The 19,796-nt window shown below is 39.3% G+C and overlaps 1 protein-coding gene across 1 annotated transcript; it reads right to left on the reverse strand.

Moving 5' to 3' along the window:
• Nucleotides 1-7,735: 7,735 nt before the first annotated feature.
• On the reverse strand, nucleotides 7,736-18,022 carry CLIC4 (chloride intracellular channel 4). The gene is made up of 5 exons (XM_009882205.1): nucleotides 17,892-18,022; nucleotides 12,157-12,282; nucleotides 10,665-10,771; nucleotides 9,241-9,422; nucleotides 7,736-8,424 (listed from the first exon to the last, which is right to left on the reverse strand). The coding sequence occupies exons 1-5, from the start codon at nucleotides 18,020-18,022 to the stop codon at nucleotides 8,260-8,262; spliced, it is 711 nt and encodes a 236-aa protein (XP_009880507.1). The 3' UTR covers nucleotides 7,736-8,259.
• Between the last annotated feature and the right edge of the window lie 1,774 nt (nucleotides 18,023-19,796).

Consider the following 19,796-nt stretch of genomic DNA (forward strand, 5'->3'; position numbering starts at 1 on the left):
GCTATGGGGCAGCGGGCTGGCTGCCTCGCCAGGAGCTTGGAGTGGGCTGCTCTGGATTCAAAACAGGAGCCAGCTGCAGCTGCGCTCCGCGTCCAGATTAAATCATCGCAGAGCAAAGGCTGCAGCAGGTATCAAACCAAAGGAGAAACAAGAGCTGTCAAGGATAGAAGATGCTTAATGCTGGGAAGGGGAAGGGGGAGGCAAGACTGTTAGGTCTGTATGCCAGGCAAGAGCGTGACCGGCAAGCTTCCTGTTCCCAGTTCATGCCGCTCTTCAAACTCGTTAGGAGAAGGAAAAAAAGGTTAAAATAATGGCTATCTGCTCCTGGGTTCTGCTCCCGCTCCAGCCACCAACTTTTTAGAAGATACTGAGCAAACCCGTTTCCATGACCCACAGTCCCATCTTCCTCGAGGGAAGGACTGGAACCAGAGGCTTGAAATGCCTCTTGCAGTTGACTACGCTCCCTCTTCCACACGCTATCAAACCTGCTGCCTTTGAGTGTTTTACTATTAACAGGAGCTTCTCACAACCAGCTTTTTTAATCACACGTAATTTAAAAGTTTTGCCATGTTCTACACCTAGAGCTCAGCACCGTAAATGCTTTGTCCTCTACCCTGCATTCAACCAACGCATGGACCGAGAAGGCCATTTTAACAAGCACAACCTTCAAACTCATTAAGAGGAGCAGTATCACTTTAATCAGACTCTTTAAAATAAGAATTCCATGTGCAAACTGACAAAGTCATTCTCCTAGGTCCTGCCAAGCCCTTTGCCGTAGGCAAAGGAGTTGAGACGTCCCTTAGCATCAATTTTGTTTGTTTATTTATAAAGTTCACATGTTTGATCTTTGTTTAGCAACTGTTTTCATCTCTCTGTCCAGTGGTAAGAACACAGCAGTTCTTCTCTTGACTCAAAGAATCATGAGTTCTCTTTCTGCAGCTCTGGAAACCATCCAGCATCAACTTTGAGAGCACATCAGAAATTTAGCAAGACCAAGTGCAGTAGGATCTGCAGGGAGAAGGGTTGCTTACCTCCAGACTTTGCATTTCTCACACACAGTTAAAGCTAGGCTCTTTAAGTCGCCTTAAGTCAATACTTTTCAGAAATTATCTCACGCACTTGACTAATTTACTTCCCCCAATCTCTGGTTACTTTTGAACGCTGCGATCACGACCCCAAGTTGCTTAGCCACCACACGCTTTTGGCAGTCATGGAAAAATTCTAACCCAGACTAAAGCGCTTTGTTATTCCCAATGTTGCTGCATTTTTTTCATTAAACTGCTTTAAGTCTCACCACTATGCCTACTGACTTCAGGAGACCACCACAAACCCAAGCATTTGGGTGTGAACTGTTTGCCAGTTCAAGGTGAATCTTGCTTTTGCAGAATGAATTCAATGAAGAAAGTAAAGCCCTCAAGCAGCAGTTCCAAAACGTTTGTAATTAAAAGGTCGGTCAGCTTTTCCTGGACCATTCCCCCCCTGCTAACACTATCACTTGCTTCATGTAAGTCCATCAAAGGTTCTCCTTGGCCTCCTGGACCACCTGTGATCCACTAAAAGGAGTTTGGGAACCACTACAGTTCAACGTATTCTTGAATAATGAGTCACTACATCCACCCTTTCTCCTGGAGACTTTCAGAGACAGCAAAAATGTTTAGACATTCAGCTCATACTTAGCTTTCATTGTAATGACTGTCCAAAAGCCCTCAGGCAACCACGTCAAATGAGTTCCTTTTCCATCCCACCGAATACAAAGGTTTGTCCAGGTTTCTTTTTCCTTCCATAAAGATCTCAACTACCCTCTGACAAATTGGTTTGTTCCTACACCAGTGAGTACTCGAGAGAGATACTTGCAGGGTCTCCTCAGCCTTTTAGCTGCTTATAGGAAAACTGAGTTGAGGAAGTAATTAGAAAATCGTTTCTGGAATTTCCACAGCACAATTAATATTACTGAAGCTTTTGGCAAATGGTGCGTTTTAGCCTCTTTGCAATAAGAAAACTGGAGCTCTTATAAAGCGTGTGAATTGCTAAAGGAATGAACCACGACAAATCAGATCAATCTGCTGAAATGTGTGCAAGAGCAATGTTCTGTTTTTCACACAGGGCTAACAAAATGCTAGCTTTTTTCCTAGGAAATTTTTGTGACATTTCACTAAGAAGTTGATGAGTATCTAAAACAGTATTTCCAAACAAGGTGCCAAACTTCAAGGCTAGTGTCACTAAAAACACATCTCAAGGTGAGCCAGCGCTCAAGATCACTAGATCTCCCCCTGGCTCGGTACCAGAGACCAACAGCAATTTCCAGCGTGTCGTTAGGCTCACTTAGAACAGGGCAGAGTACAAACGGAAAGAAAACGATCAATTAAATATAACTGGGGTCTAGCTAAAGCGTGTTGATGTAGGGGGTGGACAGGACACAGGAGAAGGGTGACACACTTCACAGTCGTCCTTGCAATTCTCAGACCGCACTGCGCTGTCCTTACAACTGAGGTGAACAGATACCAACTGCTTTCACAATTGCTACTTATCACAGTTTTGGTAGTCCAGATTTTAAACCACTGGAGTTCATTACCAATCTTGAGACTAGTTTTCCCTGGGAAGATGGTAGCCTTTTTTGAGAGGTAAACCAGAGCTATGAAACCTGGATTCAAGCCAAGTTCAAAATTATTCAAATCAGAGCTGTCCCTGAGAAGAGGGAGAATGCAGTGGTCAGAAACAAGCACGAAACATTCAGCCTCACCCAGCTCCCCTCAAGCTCTTCAATTCTTGTCAGTGCTTACAGTCAGCAGCTACACAGACCTGGTTGGCAGTGGGCTCCATAGCTTTCACTGAAGCCAAAGTCCAGCTCTTTCTTGCTAGGACATCTCGGAGGAACCTTCCACATCAGACTGGGTAGTCACCTGAGCTATCTTAAAAACAAAATCTAGCAAAAAATATAAAAGTCATTAGCTAGTTAAAAACAGCTCTTGAAGCAAATCATAATTATACAAAATATCCCAAGACTATTGCCTTTGCCATGCAGGATGAGCACTGTCTTCACAGCTCAACGCTACACCCTTTCAGTGTGCTCTTCACATGGAGAGGGTGTTGCGTTACCTTCTGCTCCACCCTGCAGCATTTCAAGGAAATACGTGACCAAACTCCAACAAGGTGACTGCAAATCCTATTGCAAAACTGATCACAAACCTCAGTCAGGAAAATAATACAGCGATACAAGAATGTAATCCTACACCAAGGGTTTAATTGCTGGATTTGCTACTGCTACAAGCACGTCTGTTACTTCCCTGCACATGCTCAAACTCAGATGATGGCATTCCAGATTACAGGCTCCAGGAATGTCTTCTGGATTCCACAAATTTCCTTTCAAAAAGAAAAAAATCAGACCCCAGATGCACCTCAAACACACACAAGACAGACAAGAGATTGACATGATAACGCACAGGAAGTTTTGAAGACAACTTCCACTAGCAGCTGGTGGTCTTTGCTCTGAAGACCTAGTACCTAGTTAACACACTCGTATGAAAGGAAAGGGCGTACGGTGGTTACCGTGGCTAGTTGAGACATATTTGAAAGCAAAAGACAGTAAGGAAACATGACTGAAACGCAGAGTAAGACCACTGAGCCTGAAATCCATGAATTCTCTAGATGTCATCAATTCAGTGTCAATTCTTGAAATGGCTATTTTGTGGATTATCCGGGTAGAAAACAAGTTGAACCAAATGAGAAATTTTTTTTATGTCTTTTCAACCCATTTTCACAGTTTAACTCTGAAAACCTAGTATTTCACAGAAAAACAAGCTACCAAAATTTATGTTCTTAAGAGTGTCCACTCAAAATCTGAAAAAAAACCCACCCCAAAACAAGACAAAAACCAACAACCCAGTTTTTATAATTTCTGTAGAAGTCATTATTTCTCAACTTGTTCTTAATTTTAAGAAAGTTCTTAACTTTGTTAAGGGGCACAACAGCTAGTTATAATGTTAGCAACAACAGGCATTCTGCCTTAAATCACACCACCACTGAAAACAAACAGAAGGCCAAAAATTGAGAAAATAACTACTACAAAGTTTTGTTCTGTAGTTTAGCACACCACATTCAAGTTGTAGCTTACACATGTGAGAACTGTACTCTTCAAAAATAAGAGAAAGATCTGCTTGGTAGTGAAAATATAATTTTATTTTTAACAATAGCTGCCAGCAGTATACTGGTATATCTGTAAAAGATGTTCCAGAGAGTGAAAGACATAAGCAAACTACAATAAATTGTATCAACTCTTCAAGTATTTCTGCAAACAATGCTCCAATTCTTGATGTCCTGTCTTGGGAGTCTCGATATCCTATTCTGCTCCACTGTTCTCCCATCCCCCCCATCCCCTCCAGAAACAAAATGTAATAGTTGGTGGCACAGGTTCTGAGGCAGATTAAATATTTTTCACTCGGGATAAAGCCTTCTTCTGAACATATTAATTGGATATGTGCAGATAGTACTCTGAGTGGCAAAGAGTAAAAAAAAGTTGACTGTACTTAGCCACTTTTTGTTCTACATTGAGATAGGCATCAGTGGGTTTGGCTCAAGCATCTTCAATTTATTCATGTCTGTGTTCCTTTGATACGAAATGCTAATTTGGTACTTTAGCATAAAAACTTGATTACATCTCTCTTCTTATCATGGAACTGCACGCAACTCTCAATCAGTTTAGACATGCCCATTGCGGAAAAAACACCAATTTTATGGGAAAATGCAAACGTAGAAGCTACATGGCTGTGACCGTCCGTGTGGGACATTTACACAGACCAGCAGTCAACAGTCGATGGACAGGAAAGCTTTGGAGTGCATGAAATTGTTTCAGAATTCACATGCCTCTTGTTCAACAGGCAGCTCTCACACATAAGGAATCTCTTCAAGAAGGAAAGCTTTGTTAAGAAAAAAAAAATTATCATGCATATAGTATAATCTGTTCTCCCACACAAAACCAGGGTGAAGATGATGGATTTTCCCTTTATATTCAGGAAATACACAAGTCACCTGTTATAATGGGAATTTAAGCATATTTCAGCTTGAGAATAAAGTAAGTTATTCAGCATGCTAATACATGCAACCAACTTGCAAACTGGAATGCCTACTTGAAAGGGTAACTGCTGTTTTTAAATTGTAGAAGGGGCTAGAAGCATCATTTTAAATTTAAACAGGGGGTAGATTAATTGCTGTTTGATGAAATTAAAAATGCATTTAAAGATCAGATTGTAAACAAGTTGACAGAAGTCAAGAATTTACATAGTTATGAAAGGGCTTTTTTAATTAATGTAGCGCTGGTGATTGGGGCCAGATGAAAGTGCTCTACCCACACCAGACGCTAAGCCTTTTACACACCACCCTGGCTGTACGCTGCTGTTCCGAAGGGATCACCTAAGAGGTGAAAGCTGCTTGCTCTCCATTCGATTCCTGGCCTCTGCTGAAGCCAGCAAGAGGCTGGCCAGCTTCTGCCACCCACAACACAACAAAACTGTGCAACAGGAAGCCTAAAAGATATCAGCTCCTTTCACACAGGACAGTTAACAGCTATCGTACGGTAACCGCCTTAGAAATTGCTAACCTGGTCCTCATTTGAATTATACCCATGAGGGAAAGGCTCCGACGCTCAATACTCCATTGTACTGAGATAAGAAATACATTAGTTAGAGCAAAAGCTTTAACTTTGTTTACAAGCTTTCAGACACAATCATTATAATACTTAATGCTGAATATAACATAGTACAATTTTTGAAGATTGCCTAAAAAGTAGAGAGAATATATTATCTATAAAAGACAACAAGCCTGGTATTTTAACAAGTTAAGCATTTGTGTGCATTGATATGCAGGCAGCGTGCACATTAGAAAACTGCATGAAAGTGTTTTCATGCTCATATGCACATAATTGCCTGGTGTACTGAAGTGTGCACGCAACAGCTAATTTGCTTTTAAAAGGAGTGAGGCCCGATTACTACAACCTCAGACGACTTCCAAGGGCCATCCTGATCTAGGTTTTAAAGTTGAGTTAAAAACTTAACAAAGCTATGCCACAATCACATTGCTCCCTGTATTTTTGTTTTTAAAGGTTAACTAACTATACAATGGCAAAGAGCACCAAACCAATGAGTGTTGGGTGGTTGTTTTTTTACCCTATGTATCACTAATAATGTTGTTATCTAACGCAAAAGGACATCATCCCTTTTTCTAGATGCCACGTTGTAGCAAAGACTGAACCCCTACAGAGGATTATTATGGCTGAGAAACTTTATTCAGGATGAGAACGTGACATGAGAATACAGTAATTCTTAAAAGGCTACAGTTATGTTTTTCCTAACCAGGTCGCTCTGCAGAATTTTCCTTCTGTGCCTTAACATCCCTTTAAAAAATCATAATAGGGCCTAAGTGGATCTATGGTTGTCTTCGAAAGACGTGTAACAGGATTGCTAACTGCCTTTATATTGGAATTCTAGCTCTACGAAGGCAAGACAAGGCACCACAAGCCATGTATACAAATATGGATCTTGTACTCTACTTCTTCTATGTCAAACTAACTTCATGGGTATATAAAGTAGCAAAAGCAGGATGCTTAGAAAAGTCAGGCTGGTTTTCATAAAGCCAGTGCTTACCAAAAAAATTAGTGTATAAAAGTGTTTATGTGAGCATTTCCATGTTATTACAGAACGTTAAATATTCCAAGAACAACCTACCAGGAATAGCACTTTCCAGCTTCTAAAATCAGTTAAATATAAAAGTATCTTTACAAAAAAATAGGCATATAAGTCTAGAATTCTTTGGAGTTGTTTATGATGGTCTTTTAAAAATAACCTATCAGTTTATTTCATGCATCAAAATCATTAATTTTAAACAAGAAAACTATTCCCTGGTTTAGAAATATTTGAAAATTGCTTTTAAAAAAATTGTAGTGCTATTCCTCAGTGTTGCCGTAAAAAGATTATGTGTAGTAGTGCAATGATTATGGTTATGCAAAATTGCAGTCCAGGTGCACAGACAAGCAATTAGGATAAATTCAATGTAAAGGACTGGATTTCACGCACCATTTCTTTACAAGAGCAATTAATAGATTTCCTTTCAGGAAAAAATGCGTACTATAATTTAAGGCAAATGTTATCTTTAAAGGTCACTTTAGCTTTCTTCAGGAAAGAAACAGCTTTAAAAAGTTCCCAGAAAGACTCCCACTTTAACAGCTATCAGCTTCAGTCTTGCATCACTAATCATTGCACTGCTATTCACCATGTACAGTAGCTATTTATCAACTAGGACACTAATGTTTACATGTACTTAGTTTATGACAGCACAGATTTTTGTAAGTAAATACCACCAGAAAGACCTATACAAAATAAAGGCTCTTAACTACCAAAAAGAAAGCCACTTGCAATTTTTGAGGTGAACAGATGGCAAGCATCCAATTCTTCTTGCTTCACGATGTTAAAGGGCATCCTGACAATTACTTGTTTGCTGCAACTCAGAATTCAGGACAAATTCGGGACAAATGTAGGTTGCCAATTTAAAAAAAAAGTGTGTTTTTTTCTAATCTCATCAAGCTCTTGAAGACACAACTACATACTAACTCTGAACTTTGAGCTTCCTGCTATAGCACTCAAGCCTAGATTCAAACTTTCCCGATGTCTGAGGTCATTCAAATCCACGTTTCACATTTGAGTCCGTTCTCAACCATTACTGTGATTTCAAATCCAAGAGAAATTATTTTTAAAAACATTGCCAAATATTCTGCAAATGGCTCTTTTGGATAATAAGTTCCCTTCTATATGGAAATAGGATAGACGAGCAGGTACAGTTCAACATGTCACAGATAGGACAATTGTGTACAGATCTTCTGGAAAAGCAATAAATTCCAAAATACATAAATATTCCTTGTACCATATAGCAAGACAGTATCCTAAACCAATTCGTAGACAGGGACCAAACGTTTGCAAAGAAAAGCAGTAGGGGCAAGATAACCCTTCATACTGAAGAATCCAGAGTTACCCCAGTGCAATATTAACATAACTGCATTAATGATATTCAAACTTGCTGTGAAAGGAGGTAAGGAAAAACAGGCCTATAATTAAGTCTCAAAACTTTAGGTAATTACTGTACCTGGTCTATCCACCATAACTTTGAATAACTGCAAGTTCATGCAAAAAAAATTGCTATCTTATATGAAAAGAGCAGTCTGTTAGAAGCATTGTTATGGAATATGCAAGAAGTCATCTCTGTTACAAGTGCTGTTTACTTAGTGAGTCTCTTGGCTACATCACTGTAAGCTATTTCAATTTCTTTGTCTCCAGGACAGGTATTGGTGAATTCATCTCTGCTATAAGCATTCGTCAGGTATCTCCAAATCCCTGTCATTTCCTTGGGAATCTCAAAGTTGCGGTATTTTTTGGCCACCACCTAGAACAAAAGAATTAGATTATGAATTTACATCCTTCAACTTAAACCACTTTTCCAACTCTTGTCACTCTCTCGTTAAGCTATCCTTCCAACACGCACACTCAAGAGTCACTTCCAAAGCCAGCAGAACCTGCCCTTCTGGCATACGGCAGGACCTGGCAGCATACCGCCTCGCTTCGTCTGCGTTACTGTTCTCACCAAAGGCAATGCTTCTGCACCCAGGCAGAAACTTAATCTGTGGCTCCATCTGCAGTACAAAACTGACAAAGATCATAGGACACAGTGAAAAGGAATCAAACCGCGATTATATAGGCACATCTTCACTCCTGTAGTTATCCTAGGCTACCTCTTTCTAGACTTCTGACTTTTTTTTCTTTTAATACAATGTATTTCACATTGTGCCACTTTCTTTTTTGCTAATAGAGCAGTTTTCTCTACAGATGTGAGGGGACATCTACTTCAAACATTAACTGGTCGCAGGATGTTCACCTTCTTTCTTCTACCTTGTTCTTTTAAGCATTGCAACTTCTTCCTGTGACTGACATTGGTAAGTGCAGTAAAATGGGGTTTGGCTTTAGCAATTTTACCATCTGCTGCCCAACTTGTCTAACGGTTCACACCTTCACTGAATTCAACTGCTCCATCCCTAAAGCCCTTGTGAATTACCCAAGTCTTACGCAATCTCACACACTGTTAATAGTCTAGTTAAACTTACATGGGAGCTTACAAACTGTGGAAATTAGTTGGACTCCAGAATGTCATAAACCATAAGCATTTTGCCCTTCATTATCATATAACAACATACAAGGCATTTACCTTGACAATGTGTAGTTTGGGTAGCAGGTTGCAGTCTGCTAATGTCATCTCATTGCCATCCAAAAACTTGCGGGTAGAAACTGTAATATCCTCCATGCTATTCTCATCTATTTCATCAGGAAGAGGAGAGTTCAGATACTCATCCAGTTTCTGCAGGGTTTTCAAGAGGCCACGTTCTAAGGCTACAGAGGAAGGAAGACTTTTAAGAACAAAAAAGAAAGCCGAACCATAGCACGCAAATTTCAAAGCACATTATTGTCTAGAATATTGATATTACCAGCAGATCTGAGAAACAAAACCCACACCACTGCAATACCCAGAACAGACCGTATACTGAAGGATTTTTAACCCTTGTACAATTTTTGTGGCAACACTACCACTGGAGCTGCCCTCGTGGCCACTAGTAACACTGCAACCGAACTAGAATCCCTTTAAATATCAGACAGGTGCAGGTTATTTAAAGGCCGGTTTATACACAAGTTTGCACTAATTTAAAATACTCTATGATTGTCCACAAGTGTTTATTTTTGGTTTAAAAAGTGGCTTATGTCAGTTTCTTAAGACTATTCCTAACTGGCTTAAACTAATTAGAATTAAGCTATGCTAGGGTTTATATTCATTTAAACCTAATCTGTTTAATGTCACATGCTCAGCTAACTGACTGCCACGATGAAACCTACAGACTACCGAGGAGCTTTATGGAACTCAGCAGCAGAGGGCAGCACACCCCACAAAATCGAAAAGTCTTTCTCGCTGTTTACAAATATTTTGCTTATCTCCATTTGAAATACAGCAGAAAGGCATTCCGATTCACTTACGGCTTCTCTCCAAGTACATCAAGGACAAAAGATTTGTACTGAACTATTTAAAGGCCTAATTGTACGTTCTTTATCTCTTACTGATCTCTCCCTTTCCATCTACTATGTTTGGTCCATATAGAATGGTGTCAATACTCTAGAGAAAGTGACAAAGACTAAGCTTAACTCCGAACTCCGAATGGGAGCCCTCAAATAATCAAGCATGCAGAAAGGTGTCGCAGCAAATGCATGGAAACTCAACCACTGGGGCATGACACAAACTCTGCATGGAATTTGGTTCTGGATGTTAAAATAATTTCTACTGAGTTCAAGAGTTTTGAGTGGCTGTTGCATAGAGAAGTTTCAATGGCAGGGATATTTACAAACCACGCGTACCCAACTCAAATTCTGATTGAACATTGTCTAATTGAAGTTCTCTTTGGAAGTGTGAAAATCTTTATCTCAGATCATTAACTTTAAACCACACATTTAATTCATGGGAATCCCTCAAGTGTCCATCAACACACAGCAAAATTTGTCAGAGAGACACTTCACAGTCGAGCTCCTCTGCAAAACACAAGAGAATAAAACAATGTGTGCACAGCTATCAGCCCCCGAGTGACCTACCTTCATTAGCTTCTGGTCTAGAATTTTTGATAAATGCAGAAAATTTGGCAAATATATCCATTCCAGCAGTGTTTGATTCTGGATGCTTTGGTGAAAGTTTTAGGTACCTAAAAAGCAGAAAGGAATAGAGCTACAGCACATTTAGCAAAATAATGGTCAGCATATATTAACTAGCACAGAATGGCCCTTTTTAAAAAAAAAATAATAATTCTAGATCATGTACATTTACCAATTTATCCATTTTCAGATTAACGTGGAGGATTTGCTTCTTGCGTGTAATATCACACACTTCCATTTATGTTAAGATTTTTAAACCCAACACTTTTTAATCACTTTTCAGAAGAAAAGGATATTTCTGCTTTCTGACTTAGGCATTTGTTTCAAGCACAGAGTGTCTGAAACAGGCCAGGGTCACACGAGCAAGCTCCCTTACTCTAGCACAGCAGTGCTGCCAAGGTGGCAGATCACAGTTACACACACAAGAATACAGTTAAGGATCAAACAGGTAACAAATTAAATACTCTTGTCCACTCTCTGTTCCCTGGAAATACTTTCTTTCATTTAAAATGATATCAGCTTTCTCAGAATATCATGGTCTCCAAATCTTTTAACAAAGAAATAAAGTCTTGCCACACTAAAAAAAAAAACCAACAAAGTTCAGTCCGCTAAAGGCAGTGTGTGCACTTTGCCAGTGCCTGCCAGCTGAGGGAGACGAAAGGCAACAGTTTAGAGAAAGCTTGAACACATTTCTCATGCCTGTGCTGTGTAATTTAATTATTTTTTTAAAGCGTTCAGTATTTTCCACCATAACTTCCAAATACCAAATAATCAATCTCCAGGACTCATCACTATGCCTAGTATGAAAGAACTAATTTTTAAAAAATTATTTCCAAGTTGCATTTAGTAATCACTGGTTCTGCTCAATTATCAACTGTGCGTCTGCTTATAGGAAGCTGGAAGGAATAAAAAAAATAATTTAACATTAAAAACAAATTCACTGATATTCCTGATGAGAACAAGAAACTGACAAACTCTTGAAGACTTAAGTAACACCTTCCTTCTAGAAGAATGACTGCAAATACCAGTCTCAAAAAGGATACCGCACATCCCCTTAAAACAGATTCCCAGTTTATTACGGAGTCAAGATTAAGCTTTGTATAGCAGGCTCATCTTCCTTTACAGTATTTGGACACACCATCAGAATGGCCCGCCCCAGTCATCAAAAGGAAAAGTCATTTAGTTTGAAAACTGCAGGAAGGATGACAGGACTCTACAAAGGACAATTTTGAAATAACCTTTGAAAGAAAATATTTTTTAATATACACATGAGGGAGCTGTAGGGAGGAAAAGTATGACAAGCAACACCTCCAAGTTCTTTTCAATGTCTAATCTTTAGTTTACTGATGCTGAAGAACACCGTAATTGGTGCAGAAAACCCCTTTGAGAACACTCCATCTAATCTCAGGTGAGAAATTATCGTTTTAACACTTACTTGGGTGGAGCCAAAACATCTTCCAGGAACTCTTCAATCTTATTCACATCTGTTCTCACTTCACCATTGTAAGTTATGAAGGGCGGATGAGTGCCTGGAGCCAAATTTTGAAGGTCTGCTGGTTTTCTAGGGTGAAATACAAACCAATACAAAAGTAACCACGGGACATCCATGACCCTAGCTTTCATTGCTACAATCACAAAAGCACTGCCTGAGGTTTTCACGTCCTTGCAGTTTTAAAAAGATATCACTAGCTTTCTTTTTAAAAAGTGAGTTTACAGCTTGATTAGCATTTCAAATATATACTTGATAACAATTAATTTCAAATACCTAAAAACAACTGCTTCCTCCTACCTCTGGCTATGTTTTTTCTCAAGTCAATATAATGTGGACTAGTGGGGGGGGACAGATATACCACACACACACACTCTATCTCTCTTTCCCAAGATCTGGAGTACAGAGTTTATATATAGCGTAATCTGCGATCAGTGATAATCCTCCCCTTTTACACAGAGCTTCTCTGGAAATAAGCAAGTCTGAGGTAGAGCAGTATGTATAAACCATTTATGTGCACACAGAGTCTCGTTCCAGACAAGCTAGCAGATGCTTAAACATCACATTTTTAAATGATGCTTAAAGCCTTCTCCAGTGAAAAAAATATTTACAAATAAGAGCAGCACACTTGGGCAAAGGGAGAAGATTCCCCACATTAGTACGACTAGACACAAGAGAAACAGAATCAAGCTAAAGTACTCAGACATTTCTAAATCTTAAGTCAGTTTTGGCAATACCTCTCACTATTCACTCCAGCTTCTTTCATACTAATCCTTACCAAGTTAAGCCAGTCTATTTTATAAGCAATTGGCTTCTCTTTCCTCTAGTTGTGCCTTGATGCTGTAGTGACAAGGAACAGCACTGCAGGCATCTATTTAGAAGACTGTATATCAGCTGCGCATATACTTTCACCCCAAAATGCCAAACTTGCTCTTTAATGTAAAGCTCTCACATCTGCCTCATCAGCAGATTCAGATGCAAAGTTGAAGTCAATAATGAGATGTGGATTCATTACAAGCTATAAAATCCAAAGCATCATCTAAAAAGCTGCAGCCAATTTTCCCCCAGTAAATCATCATGGTATTAGTCCCATGCTAGTGCAACCGTCTCAGTGCAAGCAGAAATAAAATTACAGTACTGCTTGGCACTTCTTCAGTAGCAGCACTTAAAACTTCCCTCTGATGAAACTACTGACTACGGTCCAGGATGACGGCTCAGAGGGACGCAGTCTAACTTCTCTAAGAATCTCTCCACGTTATAGAGGACAGCCTGCAATTCCTAGTTCCTCAGGCCATCCCTGTGTCCTAACCTCCAGCAGTACACAGCATCTGCACGAGGCACGACTGCGCAATTCCGTTTCTGGCAAGTTGACCTGAGCACACGCTACAGGATGACCACCACCACCTGCCAGCACTACGCTGGGTGAGGAACAACGAACGACACCTGATCCAACAGAAAGTTAGCAAAGCCGAAGCTGCCCCTTTGTTACTGTTTGAACAAATCCAAACGGGACCGTAACCCTTGAACTGGGCTTGCACTTTGGCCGATGTGGCCACGTTTCTGAGCCAGCACCAGGCAGCCAGCAACTGCATTTACTGGATACTGGAACTACAGTTCAAGAAATCCTCCTGACTGGACTGGAGAGGGCAACTAGGTTAGTAATATACACAAACGTGGTCACTCAGGGTAGCATGAGAAACCGGTGTTTTCAGGGATAGTACTCAGACTCTGTAAACTAAACATAGTTTACAAGTTTATCCTCTAGAAATGCTGCTTTTCAAATTAAGATCCCCTGCCAGAATTTCACGTCCTGCCCACTGCTGAGCCTTTTAAGCAGGGCAAACGGCAACAGCATATAGTGCCAAAGCATACTTACGACAGATATGAGCACTTGGCACTATATGCAAAACTGAATGAGAAAACTGATTTTCATACTTAATAACATTAAACACCCTGCTTTTAGCCAGGCAACAGAACTGTTATTAATAGAAGAATTTAACCATTTTCAATTTTTAAGCTTCCAAGAAGTTATTTCTTACTAATAGTTGCCATTGTCCTCTTACTCTCAAGATTTAAAGTCTGCCACCGGTTAAAGCTTTAAGTAGCTTAACACTTCATTTAAATACAGCTTTGTAACCCACAACAATTACAGGAAGTCATTGTGGCTCACTTCCAATTTCACATGTTGGCTAGATAAAATTCCTCAAAAGGAACGTTATTTTAAAAACAAACACAGGCAAGACCACCGGATTCGCAGTAATACTATCAAAGGAAAGATTTTATTTCAGAAACAGACCAGTCTAATGAACTAACCAAAAGTTTTCCAAAGAATCAGTGTGCATCTCAAGGATCCCAGAGCATTTTATTAACCCCTCTTGCCATTCCAGTCAGACCACCTGTATCTTTCAAGAAAAAGAAAGCAGAGATTAACACCCCACAGCCAAAGCCCAAACATAATACAGGGTTTGACTTCCAGTTTGCTACTCTTGCCAGTAGATCATAAACAAACCCTGGTTTACCACATACAAGCCACAGCCTTTAGAGCACCACAAGTACATAGGAATATCCTTAAATGGCTACGAGTACAAGGCAGCAATTAAAATATTATAGTGAAGTTTACTTCAGAGATAAAACTGGACAGCTTTTTAAAACAAAACACTTCTATAACCACTCAAAACAATTCCATGATAGCTAGTACCTGCCCCAAAGCTTACCAGGGTATTTGGAGGTAGGGCCACATACTTTAATATCTGGCTATCACTAGCTAATTAAGTGGGCAGGCTCTTTAACATCAGAGTTAAGGTATAAACATTTCATGGCTTTGCCACAAACCAGAATGGCAATTAGCATTCAAATAATTTCTTGAAGATCAGACAAAAGCCAGCCCCCAAATGTAATATGCTCTACAGTGATTTACAAATTACACAAGTACTGCAATGAGTGTCTGAAGAGTAATGTGGAAAAAAAAAATAAAAAATGCCAGCAATAAAAAAAGAAGTCTCCAGTTCCTAAGCAGTATTTTACACTGCTGAAGCTGCATCCACCTCTGGGCAGTCTTTAATATTTAGTAATATCTTTATTTAATTTTTGTCTGTCAACATAATTGTAAAACCACACAATCAAGATGTTTAAAATAGGATTTCAAAACTTAACTGAATGCAAGCTGGCCTTGAATGTTGTGACAAGCCCAACAAATGGTTTATGTACTGCAACTCTGCTCTAGTCACCAGAACAAGTCAAATCTCTGAGAACTGAAATGCTGCTTCTGAAAAGGGAAAGAATAAAGCCTCTGTCTGACTAAACAGAAGCAAGAAATGCCTGATTTCTTTGAAGGGCGGGATGTCCCACTTTGTTTGGCTATGTGCATATTTTTCCGTCTTAAGAACAGAACTGAGAACTGCAAAACGTTCTTTTGTTCACACAGTATGATGTCCAATGCAACTATGGAAAGGAAAAATACACACCACAGAGTCAAATCAGACTCAGTTTTTCCTGTGTCCCAAGTTACTCGTGAACTTTTGTACCCAACCATGACCTTTCAAGCCCAAAGAACAGACAGAGCTTGCCTTACTGTTGTGCAGATATTATGCTATGAGGCAGAAGCATGGTTTGAAAGTAAACCCATTTTCTTTCTTTGGCTAGCAAAATAAATTCAGGTGCTTAAAACCATTACTACCCAGCTCTTCAATAAGTTTGTGTCTTTAACGGAACAAAAAGAATTTGGCTTGAATAATGAACTTGTAAAAGCAGTTTCTTGTGACGGTATTAGAAGTGTTAAGGCATCACCTAGCACCTATTATCATTCTGGCAATGCTAACAGGGGAAAACACACCATCTGGTATGAAACATTTCCACTTGAGCAGTTAGCGGAACGTGGCATTCTGCAATCTACGCTACTCTACAACTAGGTATCAGACAACCCAGAATGTGAAATTTGTATTTATGAAGCTTTAAATAAAGTATAAAAGGAATTAAGTTTCTAATAACATTTATTCAAATCTGAATTAGCTTCAGTGGTCTTTCTTTTCCTTTACCAGAAAATATATTCAGCATACAACAAAAAATGTAGAGTTCATTTGACCCACTCCTGTGCATTTTTAATTTTACACTTATTTTGTGTTTTCCCCTCCCCAATATAAAACAACTGAAAGAAAGCTTTCCTTCTGTAAGAAAGGACAATTTTAAACATCTGCAACCAATTCGTATTCTAAAAGTTAGTCTTGCACCCCATTCTCCCATCTAATTAACTCAAAGTTGCCAAAGGGACATAAATAAAGCCAATTCATCAGGAATCTTTGGCATTTTAACAGTATCTCTCAGACTGGTTCCCAATAAAAACGCTTCCAATTATAAAATGTCTCTTTCAACCTTCTTCTCCCCCACCCCCGATCCAATAACTGCAATAGGTTAAATAACACCATCACCAAAAGTAAAGGAAGTCCAAAACTACACACAGCACACAAGCACAACTCCTGAGGTTTCCACAAACCACGTGCACTGCTAAACCGAAGATATGATATATTTGGTTTCTATGTGCTGGCAGCAGCAATTATATTTGCAGTAAAATCCCAACTTGGCCAGAGAAAATCTTTGGGCTGCTACAAATGCACACCCAGTTGACAAAAGTTGCTTTCTCCCGCTCTGTTTGAGCGGTCTGTCTCAGCCTTACTACACATGGAAATATTTCACACTAGTTGCCAGCGCTGAAGCAGCAACTTCAGTGATTTTTAAAAATCAAAACAAGTCACCTTCAAAAAAAAAAAAACAAACAAGAAGAGGTTAAGTCTAGCAGGGTGATTTCTCTTTCTTGCACATTTTACACTTGATTTGTTGGAGAACACTGTGTATTTCTATTGGCTTTATTTCTGAAAATAAGGTTTGCAAGCACTGGCAGTCTCTCCTCTCTCCAGAGAGTTCAGTGACTAACATTAGGTTACATTAGTGCTGTGAAAACATTACTTCACACCGAAAACAAATATGAGGCCTCTGCTGAATTTAGCGTTACCACATCTAAAGTACACCCAACCAAATTAAGACTCCTGGGTTCACATCTCACCCTTCTTACCCACTAAGATATTCATTTCATAGATCGAGAAGTTGCCATTTAGGTGACATCCACCATCATGACATATTTGGCTATCACTATACAAAGGCATAGCCTTTTACATTTTATTCCTACCTATTTCACTTCTATTTCACTCATGGGCAGATATTTTTACAATGTTTTTTTCTTGCATAATAAGCAGTATTATCTTGAAATCTTTAAAAGGAGGAGTAGCTTGCACATTACTTATGACCGTTATCCAATAATCATTGGAGATTTGATCAAAGATTGGTTGATACAAAATACCCATCCAGCAGCAGTCTTCACTTGCAGGGTCTTGATGTGAAGTTAGTAAGATTCAGTATTCAGTTATGAGAGACTTCATATCAGCTCTTAGTTTTACAGAAGTGCACCATTTAATAAATTCAAGATAATTTATCAGACCAATTCTCTTTGGTTACAGATACTTATGAATAACCATCAATGAATGCACCATTTACATCTTAGTATTTATGAGGGCAGATTTTCTTTTTAATTTCAGAAAATAAGCCATGCAAGATTTAGAAACCCCAAGCAAACATTTGTTACACCAAGCGTACTGTACTCTTGCTTGTCAGAAAAACCAAGTATTTCTTACCTCTTCAGGTCAACTGTTGTGACGCTAAACACCACTCCCTTCAGCCAAAGAATCATGAACAGCCTCTGAGAAAAAGGACAGTTTCCTATGCTTTCACCGTCACTGCCAGCCTGCAGAAGAGAATAGATCATTAATTAGAAGGTAGGAATACTCCATCTACACATGCTCACAATTACTGAAAGATCTTTACATAAAGACAGATTCAGCAACAATTCACGGGTTTTGCTGCCTGTACGGTCCTCACATCACTAGCTCTTCCAAAGATCTAACAGGCTTACAGTCCAACCTAGTATCATCTCACAGGAACACTCCCTTGCTTTCAAAGTCCAGCTGACACACCTGGACCAGATATCCTGAAAGTATCTCCACATAACACACAAAGACGAGCAGCCTCAGAATATTTAGATACACTAAACACTGAGTATTTAGATACTGGGAAGGTATGCATGGACTTCTGCATCATTTTCTTGGGGTTTGGTGTTTGGGGTTTTTTTGGGTTTGTTGGGGGCTTTTTTGGTTCTTTGGGTTTGTTTTTTTTTTTTTAAATACTTGCACCTTCCAATGATTTTTTTTGCTGCAGACATAACAAGGATTTTATTGCAGTGAAATTTGCACATCTATGAAGCCAGCTAACCTATTTACTTGCCATGTCCTCTTAACAACTGCTCACAAATGTATCAAAATAAGATTTCAGACAACAGTTATCTTTCACACTTAAGATGATCCAACTGCTCTTAGCAGTGAAGAAAGGGTAGCGTTGTCTGAACAGCCACACCTTTTGTTGGCAGTGTTCCAACGTCAATATCGTTCTTTGTTCTTTATTATTCTTTTTCTTTCTTCTACAAAGCAGAGCTAATTAACTGTAGTCATCTTCCAGTTTATTACTTATAACTCTCACTGTGTAGTGCTACAGCAAGCCAACTGCAACCAGGAACTACGAATCTATCGTATCGCAGGTGTTGTAAGGAAAGACATAACCGTAAGTACATAGAGACTTCACTGACAATAAAGCAATATTCCAAAGCGACTTTTTATAGGCAATTTATCAATAAGTCTTTGTCCTACCACAACAAAGGTCCATTACATAGCAACAGTAAGCCACTCCAGGGCACCCAGTGATGGCATGCATCTCATGATTGCTCTGACAATGAAGTATGTATTGCCGAGTTGGAAAATTTTAGTTTTTAGTGGACTAGAATTAGACACACGAAACCTTGAGTCTTGTTAAAAAATTCAGTCCTCTGAAAAGAAAACTGGTTCAGTAGTTAAAAGAGCCATATTTATCAGATTATCTTGACACATACTTTACATTAAGCGAGTTTCAAAGGATTGTGCTTATTATTATCAGAGTGCTTCCAAGAATAATTTTAATCAGTACAATTCTCAATTGTTCTAGTTCTAGTTCTTTCATCATTACTGTTACCTGTTCCCTAAGCCGCTTTAAAACATACTGTAAGATATGCTGGCGATACCCCTCAGAGAAATGACAGAAAACAGTTACATTCGCTAAGCACGGGGTATTCAGAAGCAGAGCTACACAAGTGGAAGGGCTCAACACAAGGCCTGAGCGCTGGCTGGTGGAGAAAAAGCATTTAAAAAAAAAAAAAAAAAAAAAAAAAAGAGAGAGAGAGCGTGAGAGGGGGAAGGGAAGAGAAGAGAAGCCAACAAAAAGTATCATCACAAGAGAACTAAGCTTTAGGACCAGAACTAACTAGAGAGAGGTTTAGACACTCAGGCAAAGAAACTGCTTTTTCTTCCACTCTCTGCCAGTTCCCAGCCATGCACTGAGCGGCGGCCACAGTGGGGAGAAGGAAGAAAGACTTTGCAAGTTAAGAAGAGTAACAGTAAGATCTTCTAACAGCAGGATTTTCAAAGATCAAGAAAATAGAAAGCTTTTCAGTGAAA

This window comes from Charadrius vociferus, unplaced genomic scaffold (assembly GCF_000708025.1).
Source record: "Charadrius vociferus isolate BGI_N301 unplaced genomic scaffold, ASM70802v2 scaffold613, whole genome shotgun sequence".
NCBI lineage: Eukaryota > Metazoa > Chordata > Aves > Charadriiformes > Charadriidae > Charadrius > Charadrius vociferus.

Excerpts from the sequence above, each read along its gene's own strand:
- CLIC4 (XM_009882205.1), bottom strand. The coding sequence starts at position 18,022 with ATGATCTATTCTCTTCTGCAGGCTGGCAGTGACGGTGAAAGCATAGGA. Across the intron at positions 10,772-12,156 it reads GATGTTTTGGCTCCACCCAA|GTACCTAAAACTTTCACCAA; the intron begins GTAAGTGTTAAA and ends TCTGCTTTTTAG. Across the intron at positions 9,423-10,664 it reads TAGACCAGAAGCTAATGAAG|CCTTAGAACGTGGCCTCTTG; the intron begins GTAGGTCACTCG and ends CTTCCTCTGTAG.